The 14,504-nt window shown below is 35.8% G+C and overlaps 2 protein-coding genes across 2 annotated transcripts in view; one reads left to right on the top strand and one right to left on the bottom strand.

Annotated features, from left to right (window-relative positions):
- Nucleotides 1-14,504, top strand: part of LOC133328321 (protein ultraspiracle) — a 163,650-nt gene that overhangs the window by 16,249 nt on the left and 132,897 nt on the right. The gene's annotated exons all lie outside the window — the stretch shown is intronic.
- Nucleotides 3,761-14,235, bottom strand: LOC133328333 (calpain-D). The gene is made up of 10 exons (XM_061536903.1): nt 13,892-14,235; nt 10,133-10,668; nt 7,431-8,634; nt 6,819-7,060; nt 6,433-6,723; nt 4,822-6,368; nt 4,554-4,760; nt 4,217-4,483; nt 4,013-4,155; nt 3,761-3,947 (listed from the first exon to the last, which is right to left on the bottom strand). Exons 1-10 carry the CDS (start codon nt 14,233-14,235, stop codon nt 3,770-3,772), a joined length of 4,959 nt encoding a protein of 1,652 aa, XP_061392887.1. The 3' UTR covers nt 3,761-3,769.

Here is a 14,504-nt window from a genome sequence, read left to right as displayed (position 1 = left end):
GACTGTCATCATTTGCTCCCTCATATATCCATTGAATTGGGCAAATATAAATTATTCGTCACTTGTTCATATATTCCTCCTTCATCGCAGCTTGATATCTATAATCAGCATATATTAGCAATACAATCCATAATTAATAAAATGAATGATTCGGACCGAATATTAGTTCTTGGCGATTTTAATATGCCATCTGTGAAGTGGCTTTCATTGCCAGAGTCAGAAGCTCTTACTGCATTGACATCTGATATAAATTTAAATCAATTTACTTCTGAAATTATTAATCTATTTTGTGACATTAATCTCCAACAAATAAATAATATAGTAAATAATCGTGAGAAAATCCTTGACCTAGTCTTCGTAAATCATACTCCATATTTTGAATTAGTTAGAATACCTCCTATTTGTATTCCTGAAGATAATTATCACCCAACTTTATGTATATCCATGATACATGATTATTTAACTTCTGACAATTCGTTAAACTCATTAAAAACTACTTTTAACTATAAAAAAACGAACTTTTGCAAACTCAACTCACTTATCTCATCTGTAAATTGGACCTCTATATGTCTTTGTAAGAGCCCTATTGATCTCGAGTTTACAATATATACTTTTTGTGTTACTCTAAACAAATTTATTTCTGAATGTGTTCCTACTGTTAGAACTAGAAGCTCTGATAGACATCCATGAAATACACGCGAATTGTCAAGTATAAAAAACTCAAAAAATAAACTTTTTAAAAAATATAAAAAATCTATAGACTATGCTAACTATTCTGATGCTAGATCAAAATATACAATAGAATCCCGAAGGTTGTATAATCTTTATCTTAACAAGATTAAGGATAATTTTAAATCCAATCCAAAATCATTTTATGAATTTGTTAATCTAAAAAGAAAAGTTTCTTCTAAGCCTACAATTTTAAAACACAATAACCAAGAATTTTCGAAAAACTCCGAAATTGCAGAATGTTTTGCAAATTTTTTTGCCACGACTTATTCTAGTACTACTTATCAGGTTAAAGACCCATATCCTTATGAACTATCAAAGATAGATCAAATATTTATGCCCTTCTTGCAAAGTCGAGAGGTATCCAAAAATCTACGCAGTTTAAAACCTATTAAATGTCCAGGCCCTGATGGTATACCCAGCATAATTCTAAAGAATTGTTCAGATACATTAGCATTACCTCTAACGTTATTATTTAATTATTCCCTTAAATATGGTTATGTTCCTACTTGTTGGAAGAAGTCTTATATAATACCCTTACACAAGTCTGGTAGTCTAACAAATGTTTCGAATTATAGAGGAATTGCAAAATTAAGTGCTATTCCAAAATTGTTCGAAAAGTTAATTACTACCGTTATTTCCCACAGAATTCAACCCTTGTTAAGTCCATATCAACATGGTTTTCGTAGTGGTCTTTCAACTATTACCAATTTTATACACTTTACTTCTACTGTGATAAAGGGATTTGTTCAGCGTAAACAAACTGATACAATTTATACAGACTTTAGTAAAGCTTTTGATAGAGTTAACCATAAACTTCTACTTTATAAATTAAATCATATTGGCTTTAGTATAAATTTGGTAAATTGGATTTCATCTTACTTACAAAATAGGACACAACTAGTTTTGTTTGAGGGATGTCTTTCAACATCGATTAATGTTCCATCAGGTGTTCCGCAAGGAAGTCACCTAGGCCCGATTCTGTTTCTATTGTTTGTAAATGATTTGCCAAATTCTGTATCGCATTCCAAATTGTTAATGTATGCAGACGATGTCAAGTTGTTCATTACCCATCATTCTGAAAAGCAAGCTGATTTACTCCAGCATGATTTAAATAGTCTATTTCAATGGTGCAGCCTAAATTGTATGGACTTGAATTTAAATAAATGTAAACATATTTGTTTTTCTAGAAATTCTTTCTCGATAAAACATTACTATATTAATGGCTCGGTTTTATCAACTGTAGATTCTTTCGTTGATCTTGGTATTTTAATGGATCCAAAATTAAATTTTAACAATCATGTTATATCTATGGTAAATAAAGCCTATGGTGTCTTAGGATTTATAAAACGGTGGGCCAAAGAATTCTCGGATCCATATATAACGAAACAACTATTTACGTCTCTTGTTAGACCTATTTTAGAATATGGTTCTGTTGTATGGGATCCCCAATATGCAATATATTCCGATAAAATCGAATCCGTGAAGAAACAATTTTTACTTTTTGCACTGAGAGGATTACATTTGAATAGTAGTTTTGTGTTGCCATCTTATACTAGCAGGTTAAAATTAATTCGTTTGCCTACATTGAAAAGTAGACGTATTATGTTGAATACTATGATGGTACTAAGAATATTGTTACGTTCTTGGATTTTACTAAATCCCGTGTAGACGTTTATTTCCCGACACAGTTCGTATCAAATAAAACGCGGGTTCTTTCAGATTACGATTATTACAATGACTTTATTCACACAACTTTACTTTGCACTTTACTTTACACGACGGTTTCAATTCGCGATCTGATTCACAACTGACTAACTGCCTTTCCATTTCCCCTATTTATATGAGCCTTGCTTGTCGCTACAGAAGTTTCTAGACGATCTGGTAACACCTAGATCACGAACAATCTACCAATGCAACACACATACAAACTTACATTGAGTGAACAATAACAACAACACATACAAACTTACATTGAGTGAACAATAACAACAACACATACAAACTTACATTGAGTAAACAATAACAACAACACATACATTGGCGAGGGGGTAACAAAGAAAGAGGAATTAAGCGATCATCAATGATGACGTTTAACAAGAATTGTACGACAATAACAAAATAGAAAATGGAAGAGGAAATGGAAGGATGTAGAAAAATCTATACAGTAGTTGTTGTTGTGAAGTTATTCGAATAAACTGCGTAGTAGAAATTTACGTTACAATTCAAATTCTTAAATTAACGGAATTCATCTTAAATCTAAAGTTATTTTCGTAACAATATTAAATGGTAATATACCTTCGGATTTCCTAATTTCTTATATTAGAATAAATGTTCCTGTCCGATCTAGTAGACACTATCAACTGTTATATGTAGACTTCCACCGCACGAATTACTCTATGGGAGATCCTCTTAGTAAAATGTGTATTGACTTTAACTCTGTATACTCTAATGTAGATTTTTGCTTGAGCGTAGAACAAATAAAATCTAATATTATCGTATTTTTAAATGAGTAGTAAAACTTAATAACAAACTGGCTGTTGAAGTAGATTCTGTAGCTGGTTTTTCTATTCCACTCTCAAATCCCATCATGATTCGGATCATGGTGTGTACGCGATCCCTACGTAAGGGGAGGTCGCCCCCTCGGTCGGCAGGGGTGGGAATGAGAGGCGTGGGAACGTCGAATAAAAAAAATAAATAAAACACTCAGTTATAATTTGTAGAATACGTACTTAAGATAATGTACTTACAACTTTCTTTATTAATATTTAGACGAACTGAAACACTTTCAAATGATAATAATAATAATCATACCATATAGCATAATATACCTACATTTAATAATTATAATCAAATACATACACTAATTACTTGCATTACCATGTAGTTGTTCATTGTGTTTTTTTTGGTTATTCTTGCAAAATATGATGGATGAGTGGACATGGGCGGGATATAGGGATATTGGAGTGATGTGAGCATTGGCGTTATCGACTAGATGTTGTGAAATGATCATTTCAACAGAAGTGAGGTGACTGACGCTTTATGTGATCAAACGCGGAGCATGCAGACCGTGCACATTTTCAATTGGTGGACAATGTGTTGCTCCCGGTGGACCCCAGTCATGGAGACCTCTCGAGTTTGCCAAGCGATGTGTTAGACGGTGGGCAATGCTGAATCCTCCACTACCTTCCAGCTGTGTCAGAACGATAATAACTTGCCTAAAAGTACAAAAACAGGACAATTGATCTTTAACTGATGTTACTATTTCGAAATTAGTCTTTACCTTTGAAGTGGCGGAACTGAGTCAACGGTTTTCAATTCGCCTCTGGTGGAAACAACATTGTAACTCTCCTGACAGTCGCATTTAACATGAATCCATTTGTTTTCATGTCGGTTTTCAACCATTACCACCAAGCCGGCCCAACCCTGAATATAAAAAACAATTTTTATGTTGATTCTGAAAGTATGCTGTAGTGACATTGTTTACCTTTGTTAAATAATAAGCAGTCATGCCCTCTCTGCCTTCATGGCGCTGTCCCTTTGTCAATGTTAAACTAATGATGGCATCTGCCAATAGATGTGGTGGGGGCGTTATCTGTTCTACAAGCAAACGTTTCGAGCTATGTATAGCTAAAATACAACGAGGGTATTGATGAGGATCTTCGATACCGGTGTGCCAGTGATTAAATGCTAAACAAACTAGTAAATAAATATCACGTTCCAACATTTTATGGCAGCCAACAAATCCGCGAACCTGCATGTAAAGCATCAGTGTGTTGGGTTAGGGTTTAAATGGAAGGCCACACACAATAAATAACAATTACCTGACGTTTACTGTGTTCCACCAGGCGGCCAATTTCGGGAGACGCTGGAGAACGTGTGCGAAAAATCACCACACACAAGTCCAGCTGAGAACGTTGTGACTTCTCTGAGTTTCGTTGTCCCTCTTGGAATAGAGTGAATTCGGCTTCAGTTGGTTCCAGAACAGTAAGGAGAACACATGACATAGAACATAGCGGCTGAAGCGTACCCTAAAATTGCGTATGGATTATTACTCACATGAACGCGTCATGTACTTCTCGTACAACTTACCTTTAGCCGTACTTCATTCCAGCCAGAACGTACTTTACAAATGTCTATGCAGTCAAAATAGTTCAGAACATCTTCGAATGATATCCAGAATACACCCTCAGATGCTCCGTGCGGCATTAAGGCTTCACGCAATTCATCAGTCCAAAGGTTTGAATCGTCAGACCAATCTCCACGCCATGAAAAATGTCCCCAGGGATTTCGCAGTTTCAAAAGTCGATGACCATGAATATCTTTGACGTCAAGAACTGAGTACGCGTGCCGTGGTCTTAGGCCCTTTCGATGATATTCGTCTTCGTCAACCTTCATATTGCCTCCACCGCAACTGGCACCCATTAGGAAACGTACCCCTCGCGAACTCAAGAGCTGAGCCCAAATGAGATCTTTGTCCAGTTCGTCCTCACTGGGCATTGGCAACGAACTAGCCTGCAACGGTATACTTTCACAAGGTGCTCCTGTCAAGGTGGCCAAACCCTCTATGGCTCTGCCCGAAACTAGAGCTTCGTAGCAGCCGTGAATTTTGGCCACTGCCTTCTCAATTAGAGGCACCCACAGCTGTTTCCGTTTTGCTTGGGAATAAACTAGATGACCACGCTTGTCGCATGGTAACAAATCATCGACTAATACCGTCGTCCACTTTCCGTCTTTACACAATCGAACTTGATACGCTCCCTGGGGACAAATCTCCTTGGTAACTAAAACTTCCCTCACTAGATCTTCGCGTTCTGCTAGCACAGCCAGTGCGCTTAAAAGCCAACAATTTCCCAAAACACCCTGACATATATCGGAGGGCAAGGGTGTGCGGAATACTGCCCAAGGTGGAAAGGCACCTCCGTCGCAGTTGATTTCATGTGGCCTTCTCCACTGTACAACCGGGTTACCCTCTGCGAGACTTTGCTGCGGATTATAGTACAGGCTCTTCGGCGCCGGGGGAAAGGAGTCATCGACAAAGAGTTCATTATTGTCGCGGCAGTACTGAATTATATTTTCCCATTTATGCAACGCCTCGGCCTCCTCAATTCGTCGCAGATTTTCCATTAACTTACTCTCCTGTTGCAGTTCGGCGGAATGCCGATTAGTTTTATGCAGCAGTGCCATTTTCGTTATATTATTCACCAATCCTCTGGGGCTGGAGCACATTTCACAGACGACCGATGCGGAACAATTGTCGTAGGTGCATGCAGGGCATTGCCAGGTTTTTACGGTCCCACTGCCAGTTCCGCTCGAACTGTGCCGTTGTTGTTGCTGTTGACTAGAACTGCTGATGATATTGTTGCTAGTGGAAGACACTACAGTGGTGTTACGTGACGATATAATTCCACCAGAACCGCCGGTACTATGTCTCTTTGGAATGGCCCCAGATGAGGAACGATTTTGTCGCGGAGAGGGACTTCTCGACGTGCGTATTGGCGGTAATTGTAAATTTGATGTTGGTGTAACATTTGCCGCAGAAGTCCGATGATGTGGACCAATACCAGGTGATATTGCATCGGGAATGAATACACTACCTCCTCCTCCACCTCCGCTTTGGTTAACACTGCGATGAATTTCTGTCGAAGTACCAACATTTTAGTCAAACACACTTTTTTAAAAAAATATTAACGATTTTATTACCTTCGGGAATCGGACACACCATACGATCTCGGTCACTTTCGATGGGCAGTGTTCGAACAGCCTTGCAAGCACTACACACTCCCGTTGCCAGTGAGTTTTTCAACGTGCACTGTGAACAAGTCCAAAATTCTCCCTTACGCAGTGTCATATCCTCAACAGAGGATATACTTTTCAATTTCGAGCCACCACAGACAACACATGCATGATCTTTAATGGAATTGACCAGTGTACATTTCTTGCAAGTCCACGTGGCAGCAATTGGAATTGGATCATTAGATCTTGGTAAGTTATCTGAAATGGAACACAAGTGGTTATATATGAAAAGTTAGGTGCGGTGAACTTAATGCGATTTCGATATAAATGTATATATGTACAGCATTACATACCAGTCGTGTGAATATCAGTTTTGGTAACCGTTATTAAATTGGGCTGTGTCAGAGATGGTTGAGTACGCAGATTTTCACAGATTTCGCAACGCTCAGTCCACATACGATTATAGGCATAGGAACAGTTTGTACAAGTCCACATTCTACGAGAATTTGGAATTGAATTATTGTCAGTACGTGTAGCTGCCATTGAAGTGCCGATATTATCTCCTCCACGATTCGAAGCGGCTGGGACATTAGATCTAAAAAAAGATCCCGGCGGTTAATAAATTTTAATTGAAATCATGTAAAATCTCAACGTCATATATTTTAGAAATTAAAGTTAGAACTAATAAACACAATAGCCAATTGTTGTGCAGAGTTTTTGGTGTGTGAGTCGGTGGGTGTGTATTAAAAATGTGTAAGTAAAAATCAAGATGTCTTTAAAGAATATAAGTAAATAAAACAAAAAAACAATATGAATAGCTAAATTAATATTAAATTTATTCGTGTCCCTTCTTTTGAATTTTAGTGGGATTTACAAAATTATACAGAGAATAAAAACGAAGGTAAACAAAAAGGAGTTAATTTGTTAAGAATATATTCCAATATAAACAACAGTGGTTGGCATACATTTTTGATTCACTGGTCTTACGGGGACCCTTCCACACTTTAGCATATATGGAGTGTTCAGCATTGCTATCGCCTTTTAAGGCGTCTGCGGTAATTGTCGTTGTCGTCAGAATCGGATCAAATTTATTGGTGGCATGTGTGTGCTGGGTTGCTTTGTTGACTGTCTGTCCCTGATTGTGATGATGTTGATGATCTAGACGAAGACCGCTGCCGCCACCTACTGCACCACTGCCACCATTGGCATCCAAAATTGTTGCATCGGCATGCAACATATTACCCATGATGTCGGATGTACTGCAAGCGGAAGAATTCGAAGAACTGGAAGGGTGGCTGGTATTTCCTCTCAATTTGACATTGCCACTACTACTGTTATGACCATTGTTGTAGTTATGGTTGTTGTTGTTATTCAATAAATGCGTCGTTATTGCCGCGGTGGCCGTTGCTACTGCCTTTGCCTGCAGATCGCTTAAAATGTGCGGCTGCTGCTGCTGCTGTTGTTGTTGAACGGCTAGACCGGCTAATTCATTTGATTGTTTATTTTTTGATTTGTTATTCTTATTGACCACAGCATAGAGGGGATGATTTGGAGCCGTAGCATTCGTGGCAGTTGTATTATCGTCAGTATCAACAACAGTCCCACAAGCCCCTCGACCAACAATCGAGGGTCTCTGTATAATGCAATCATTTTCATATATATGTTGTGACTTGTACATGCCCTTGCTGAATGTGGCATAGCAGATACCTGTGCTGGTGCCAGTATCATTTGAGCTGCGCCGTTGAACGGGCTTACGTTCAATGCTGTCGTTTCTATCGCAATATTGAGGCAGAGACTCTGCCTTCATCACCGGCTGGCGATATCGCTGCCTTTCATCGCTACCTAGTCCCCCACCGCCAGCGCCATTACCACCGGCAGCAAGCGTTTGACTATGAACGTTAGATGTGGTTTCGGAGTCTTGTGTCGCCCAGCAATCATTGACTGCAATAAATACACTGTTGCGTGGAATGGTAAATTTCTTGCTGGAATCGTCTACTTTATTTGTACGCGACAATGTCGTTATGGTAAAGTTACACTTTGCCTCACGATTCTGATTCTGATTATGTGTTTGGTTGTGCTTTCGACAAATTGTATCCTTACCGCCAACCAATTGATTCAAACGTCTTGATGATTGTTGTTGTAATGGTGGCAGTTGTTCGAATGTTCTTCCTAAAGTATTGAGTGAGAGATTACAATAATAGTGTATATATGACTATATGTTTGTTCTATATAATATGTTTGGTTATTTTTAGATATATTGAGAACATGAAAAAAAAAAACAATAAGAAAAACATGTAGAAACATATTTAATTTTCGAAGCATAAAACCCTACAAGGAAGGGATTGATTGGTATTGTCTTGTATTTGATAGAAGATGGACGACAAGTAAATTACGGACATTTTTTTAATTATTTCAACTGCTTAAAAATTTAAAATTGCCGTAACTTCTTTATATCTGTCGTTAGGGCCTAACAACAATTCAAAAAATGTTATTGTTATTTAAATATTTTTAGGTTTTAAAATTAAAATCTTTGTAATTTTGCAAACATTTGTCCATTCGTTTGACTGGAATATAATATAATCTTACTTGATAGAAAATTATATTTTCAAAAATTACCAATATATGTGTGTGAGCAAACCCCTGCCCCACGTTGGTATAAACCCATATAATGGTGTGGTAAAAACTAATTGGCTTCTATGTGTAATTCCGAGTTCTTACTGGTAAGGAAACTTATTTTTTCCAGCACTAGTTTAAATATTTTAAAGGTTCTAACATAATTGTTGTATGGTCACCATTTTTATGGACATATTAACCAATTAAAAGTAATAGATACACCACAAATAACGTAATATTTAGGGTAATGAGAAATAAATTGACATTATTATAATAGTGCACAGGAATTAACACATTTTCAGTATTTTCTAGAGGACGAAATGGGCAGGAACGCCGGTTATTAAACCCTCACAAATTGTTTGTTAGTATTGCCTAACCAACATTAAAAATTCGTGTATATTCGTGTATAATGTATTTTTACATAAATACTTTGCATTCAATCCAGCCATTAGATATAATTCGAAAAACAGCATAACTCTATAAAAAGCACACATTCAATATAAATTATTTTCTTCTAGCTTCTTGTAGTCTCAATATCTTTAAAATTTTGTTCAAAATAAATAACTTTTTTACAAGTGTCTACGAAAAAGTAATTTGAATTCTTTGTGAAATTGATAAACAATATCGTGAGTTGTTGTACTTCTTTGGTTAATTGCAATTATCATTTATTACAACAATTGTAATTGTCATCTATTACAGCAACTATAATATTATATTCTTCATTACTGCTATCAATACCAGAAATATTACTTTTATTTAGTCATTATCCATCAACATTACGTTTGTAATCAATGAACCATCAATCAATGAATTATTGTTATCAAATGACTCAGAACTTACTACAGGGACAACAATTAAATAACAACAATGGAAAGGGGAATTACAGAAACGGGAATTTGTTGTTTAATAAATAGCTATAATAAATGTAATTTTTACATTATTTAATGTTCTTTTAAGGATCCCAATATAAAACTAATAGAAAACAAATATGCCAACAACAAAGATTACAAACAAAAACAAAAGTAAAGTATATTATGTGCATAAACTTGCTCACCAAATAATTCGTTTGAGCTAGAAGCTCCACTGGCGGAAGAATATTTATGCATAAAGGTTTCGGGTAAGTTGAAAATATCTTTACGAGTATTGACAAAGCATATGTGACAACTGCGACATGAAAATGCCTTTTCCGATGTTAAGCTTTGTGTCCGACGAAAATATGGTGTCCTCTTGTCATTTCGCTTTGATTTTCCGTCAAGATTTTGGCCGCTATCAAAACTTGATTGTTTACAATTTGGCAATTTTCGATGGTTAAGTGTTTCCTTATATATGGGCGCTAAATAGCTAACTGTGTCGCAGATCAAACAATGCCAGGTTACTGAATTGTTGTCCGTGTCACATTTGTCGCATATCCAACGACGATTGAGGGAGGGATTCGAAAAATGATGAAACAGTTCTATGGAATTCTTTACGTATTTTCGTGTATTCTCACAGTCTACGCAGTTTGCCGGCAAATTTTGTTGATTGCGTTGCGGTCGCTTGAGGCAACCTCTAAGTAATGACTTATAGACGCGTTTGTATTCAGTCCTGCAATTTAAAATTCCATTGTATTATACATTAAATAAGTAAATAAATATTTAATACCATTATTTGTATATGTATGTTGTTATTTTCAGATTAGAAGTGATGTAGATAAGAAATAAACAAATGTACAAGAGCCGAAAGAACACATAATGCCGAAAAAATACAACAAAAATACTTTCAGTATGTACTGTTAGGTATGAATCATTTTATTTAAACTTTTTATATTTCCTCATGGTACAATTATAAAAGGTAACAGCAAGTCCCAGCTTATTTGATTCTAACGTAATACTAGTGTCAATATGAATTTGACAAATTATGTTTTTAAAAATCACCCAACAGGAAAATTGAAGCTATAGAAATATAAATTTGATAGATTTTCTTTTTATTTTATTTCCATTTTTCTGTCAAATGATGTTGACACTAGTATAACTTACAAAAACAAATTTCCATGTGGTTGTTGTATCGTTTGTTGTACAACAACACTTGCAGTTACCTTTATTATTATGCCATGATATTTCCTTAAGGTTCGGGGGGAACGATTGAAATTTTTAAATTTACATTTTTTTTAGGAAATTGAAGCTGTAGCTAAAGCTTTTGGGTTAAATTTTATAGTTAAGTTATTCATCTACTAAAATAAGAATTTTTTAATAATTATAAACTAAAAATTGGACAAAAAGTTAAAAGAGTCTACTAAAGTCCGATTCATATATATTAAAAAATCAGGTTTGAATGGTTTTCACAATAGTAGACATGTTTTCTCAAATCTTTCTACAAAGTGAATACATATGTTAACCATTGCATAAACATTTCCTAAATTCGGCAACAAAATGTATAATTTTAATATTTTTATAGGACAAAATACAACAAGTATAATTACGGATAGCAAACAAGCTATGAAGGCAATATCATCCAAAACAGTCAGATCTAGATCAGATGTATAAAGGGTTGATCCAAATGAAGACAAAACTAACCAAATCCTAATGCTAAACAAAAAACGGGAAACATCAGCCTTAAGGCACATCTGCAGAAGATTGGATGCGAGGGTAGCAGCAGCTGCAGAGCGTGTGGGGAAAACATTGAAATGCTGAACATTTCCTGTGCCAATGTCCAGCATTTACAGACCTTCGAAAACAATTCTTGGGATATGACACTATTCACAGACTAACTGTAGGGGTGTGAATGGAGAAGATCGAAGAAATTAAAAAAAAACACAAAATTCCTAGATTCATAGGGAGATTAAACCCAATATCCTTAAACTAACTTTCCTAATTCTAACTTTCATTTCATTTCTAGAGCGCACCACAGGCCTCACTGGCCTTAAAATACACAACTCCTTAAATTGCCGACGACTGGCACACTTACCCTATTCTATATAATAAATAAAAGTTAACTATGAACCTTTGTATATAAATTCTATATTTAAACCATTTTCCAAAAAAATCAATCTAACTTATTAGCATTTACAGACCTTCGAAAACAATTCTTGGGATATGACACTATTCACAGACTAACTGTAGGGGTGTGAATGGAGAAGACCAAAGAAATTCAAAAAAAAAAAAAAAAAAAAAAAAAACACAAAATTCCTAGATTCATAGGGAGATTAAACCCAATATCCTTAAACTAACTTTCCTAATTCTAACTTTCTTTTCATTTCTAGAGCGCACCACAGGCCTCACTGGCCTTAAAATACACAACTCCTTAAAGTGCCGACGACTGGCACACTTACCCTATTCTATATAATAAATAAAAGTTAAATATGAACCTTTGTATATTTATTTGACATTTAAACGTAGAAACAGTAAAAATAGATGGAGGAAGTTTAATCAAATTTCATTGTCTTTTCACAAAACATTTTAATTTATTTACGAGAATGGTAACCTAGGCAATAAGGCCAAAAAAAGGTCCCAGAAATATCTACAACTCCAAATGATGAAACATTTAATTTTGCTAAGACTTTTAGTGTTGGTATGTGGTTAAATACTTTCAAATGTTTATAAAATTGGTTTTAAATGTTTCCTTGACAAATATTTTTGTTGGCAAAAAGTGTGCCAGTCATTTATATAATAGTCCCACCACAGCACGAATATAAAAGAAGTTCATTCAAGAGTGCTTATTATACATACAACATTGCACATACATTGACAACCTATCTACATATGAGAATTATGACTTCAATGCAAATAAATTAATTAAGAAAAAACACTGCTTCCTTTTGTTGTAAATCATTTAATGATTTAAATATGACAAAATTTTTGACATTCACCTCCAAATTTGCACACGTTTTAATTGGGTTTTCCCATAATATCTAATAAACGATGACGTGAAAATTCAAGGACGTTTGTTGTTAGTTAACGCAATACACTCGAATATGTCGAACGACCTACCTTGTTTATTTCTTTGATTTATTTGGGTTGCAAAATAAATAAAAGTTGCAGAGATAGGTTTGATATGAACGTTCAATGTTTTCGTCGTTGTTTTGTTTTTTCTTCTTTTGTTTATAATCCTGGAGTTATGCAAACACTTTTATTTTGAATCGTGTATTTTCAAAATGCTAATTATTCCTTGTGTCACAATAGGGATACATTTGTTTGTACACTGTTATTATATATTAGTATTTTTTGTTTAACTACAAATATAATTAATTACAATTAGAATAAATTATATACAACGATGTTTTAACTGAAACGGAAAGTGATCGATTGGAAATGCTTCACCATCGAGTAATCAAACGCAAACCAAAAAAAAGAAAACACGCACGACCGACCAACAAGCATGCCTGACGATTTAAAACTTAAATTTGGTTTGCTCTTTATGTGAATGTTTTCTTCTGGCTCTGTCCTTTGCAGAGTCGTTTTGACAATTCTGTTCGTATAATAGCTTTTCATTTGTTGTTGTTGTTGTCCAACAAGAAGAAAAAATCAATAAGTCGTGTAAACAAAAAGGTTTGTTGGCACTCGAATCGATTTTTCACATTACTTGAACGAGAGCCACGAATGCGAGCGAGCGAGTCCCCAACGACGACGACGACGACAAAGAAATACAAACAGAGAGAACAATCACACAGAACACTTCTCTCTCATACATATGGACAAAGGACGACACACATATGTTGGCAGACCAGGTAAAATCCAAAATACAAATTTCAAATGACCTCTTCCAAAGAACCTCAATCTGATGGGGCACTACCTTTAAAGGAGTCTCAGAATATTCTCTGTTAAGGAGGCATACAAACCTGTTGGCCGACGAATCCTCACGCTCTGCATCAAGGGGCTGGTGTGCGGCTGCCGTTTGCTGGGGAACTGGACTGGGATTTATCTGCGGTATCTGTGGCTGTTTGTTGTTACACAATGTTGATGGCGACTTGTTGTCTCCCGGTGTCGTCGGTCCTTTGGTACCGCTTGCTCCTCCCGTCGAATGTTTACTGTCCAATTCAGTATTTATGTTATCGCTGTTTTTTAGAGTGCCATCACACACCTTGCGCATTGAACCACAGTTTAGACATTTTAGGGATTCCGTCGGATTGATAACATTGCAATTTGTGCATTGCCATTGAAGAACAGATGCTATTGTGCCCATCCTTGCTGGATCTGCTGTTCCCTTTTTTGTGTTTAAAGACTCTTGACGATTAAAATATCACAAAATTCCTTCTGTAGAAGTTTATCAATCCATCCACTAAACCAATTCATTCATTTCTTTATCTGGTCGACCACCCACAAATTTCCACCCCTTTTTCAAAGAGCGTCATTCAATTCTAAAAATCCATTTGATTCTTTATGTTTTGAGCCTGCAATTCACGTTCAGTACTATCCTTAGGATCCCATTTTAGTCAAAGTTTACTAAAAACA

Source organism: Musca vetustissima, unplaced genomic scaffold (assembly GCF_032173495.1).
Source record: "Musca vetustissima isolate MV318-11 ecotype Yass unplaced genomic scaffold, APGP_CSIRO_Mvet_v1 utg4332, whole genome shotgun sequence".
Lineage (NCBI taxonomy): Eukaryota > Metazoa > Arthropoda > Insecta > Diptera > Muscidae > Musca > Musca vetustissima.
The sequence above is the reverse complement of the archived record's forward strand: the minus strand, read 5'-3'. Positions and strand labels throughout refer to the sequence as shown.

What these genes read in the sequence shown, in the direction of transcription:
- LOC133328333 (XM_061536903.1), bottom strand. Translation starts at nt 14,235, where the DNA reads ATGGGCACAATAGCATCTGTTCTTCAATGGCAATGCACAAATTGCAAT. An exon ending in AAGACCAGTGAATCAAAAAT is followed by an intron (nt 7,061 to 7,430) that starts GTATGCCAACCA and finishes ATCTTTTTTTAG; the next exon opens with ATCTAATGTCCCAGCCGCTT. An exon ending in GGAATGAAGTACGGCTAAAG is followed by an intron (nt 4,761 to 4,821) that starts GTAAGTTGTACG and finishes ACGCAATTTTAG; the next exon opens with GGTACGCTTCAGCCGCTATG.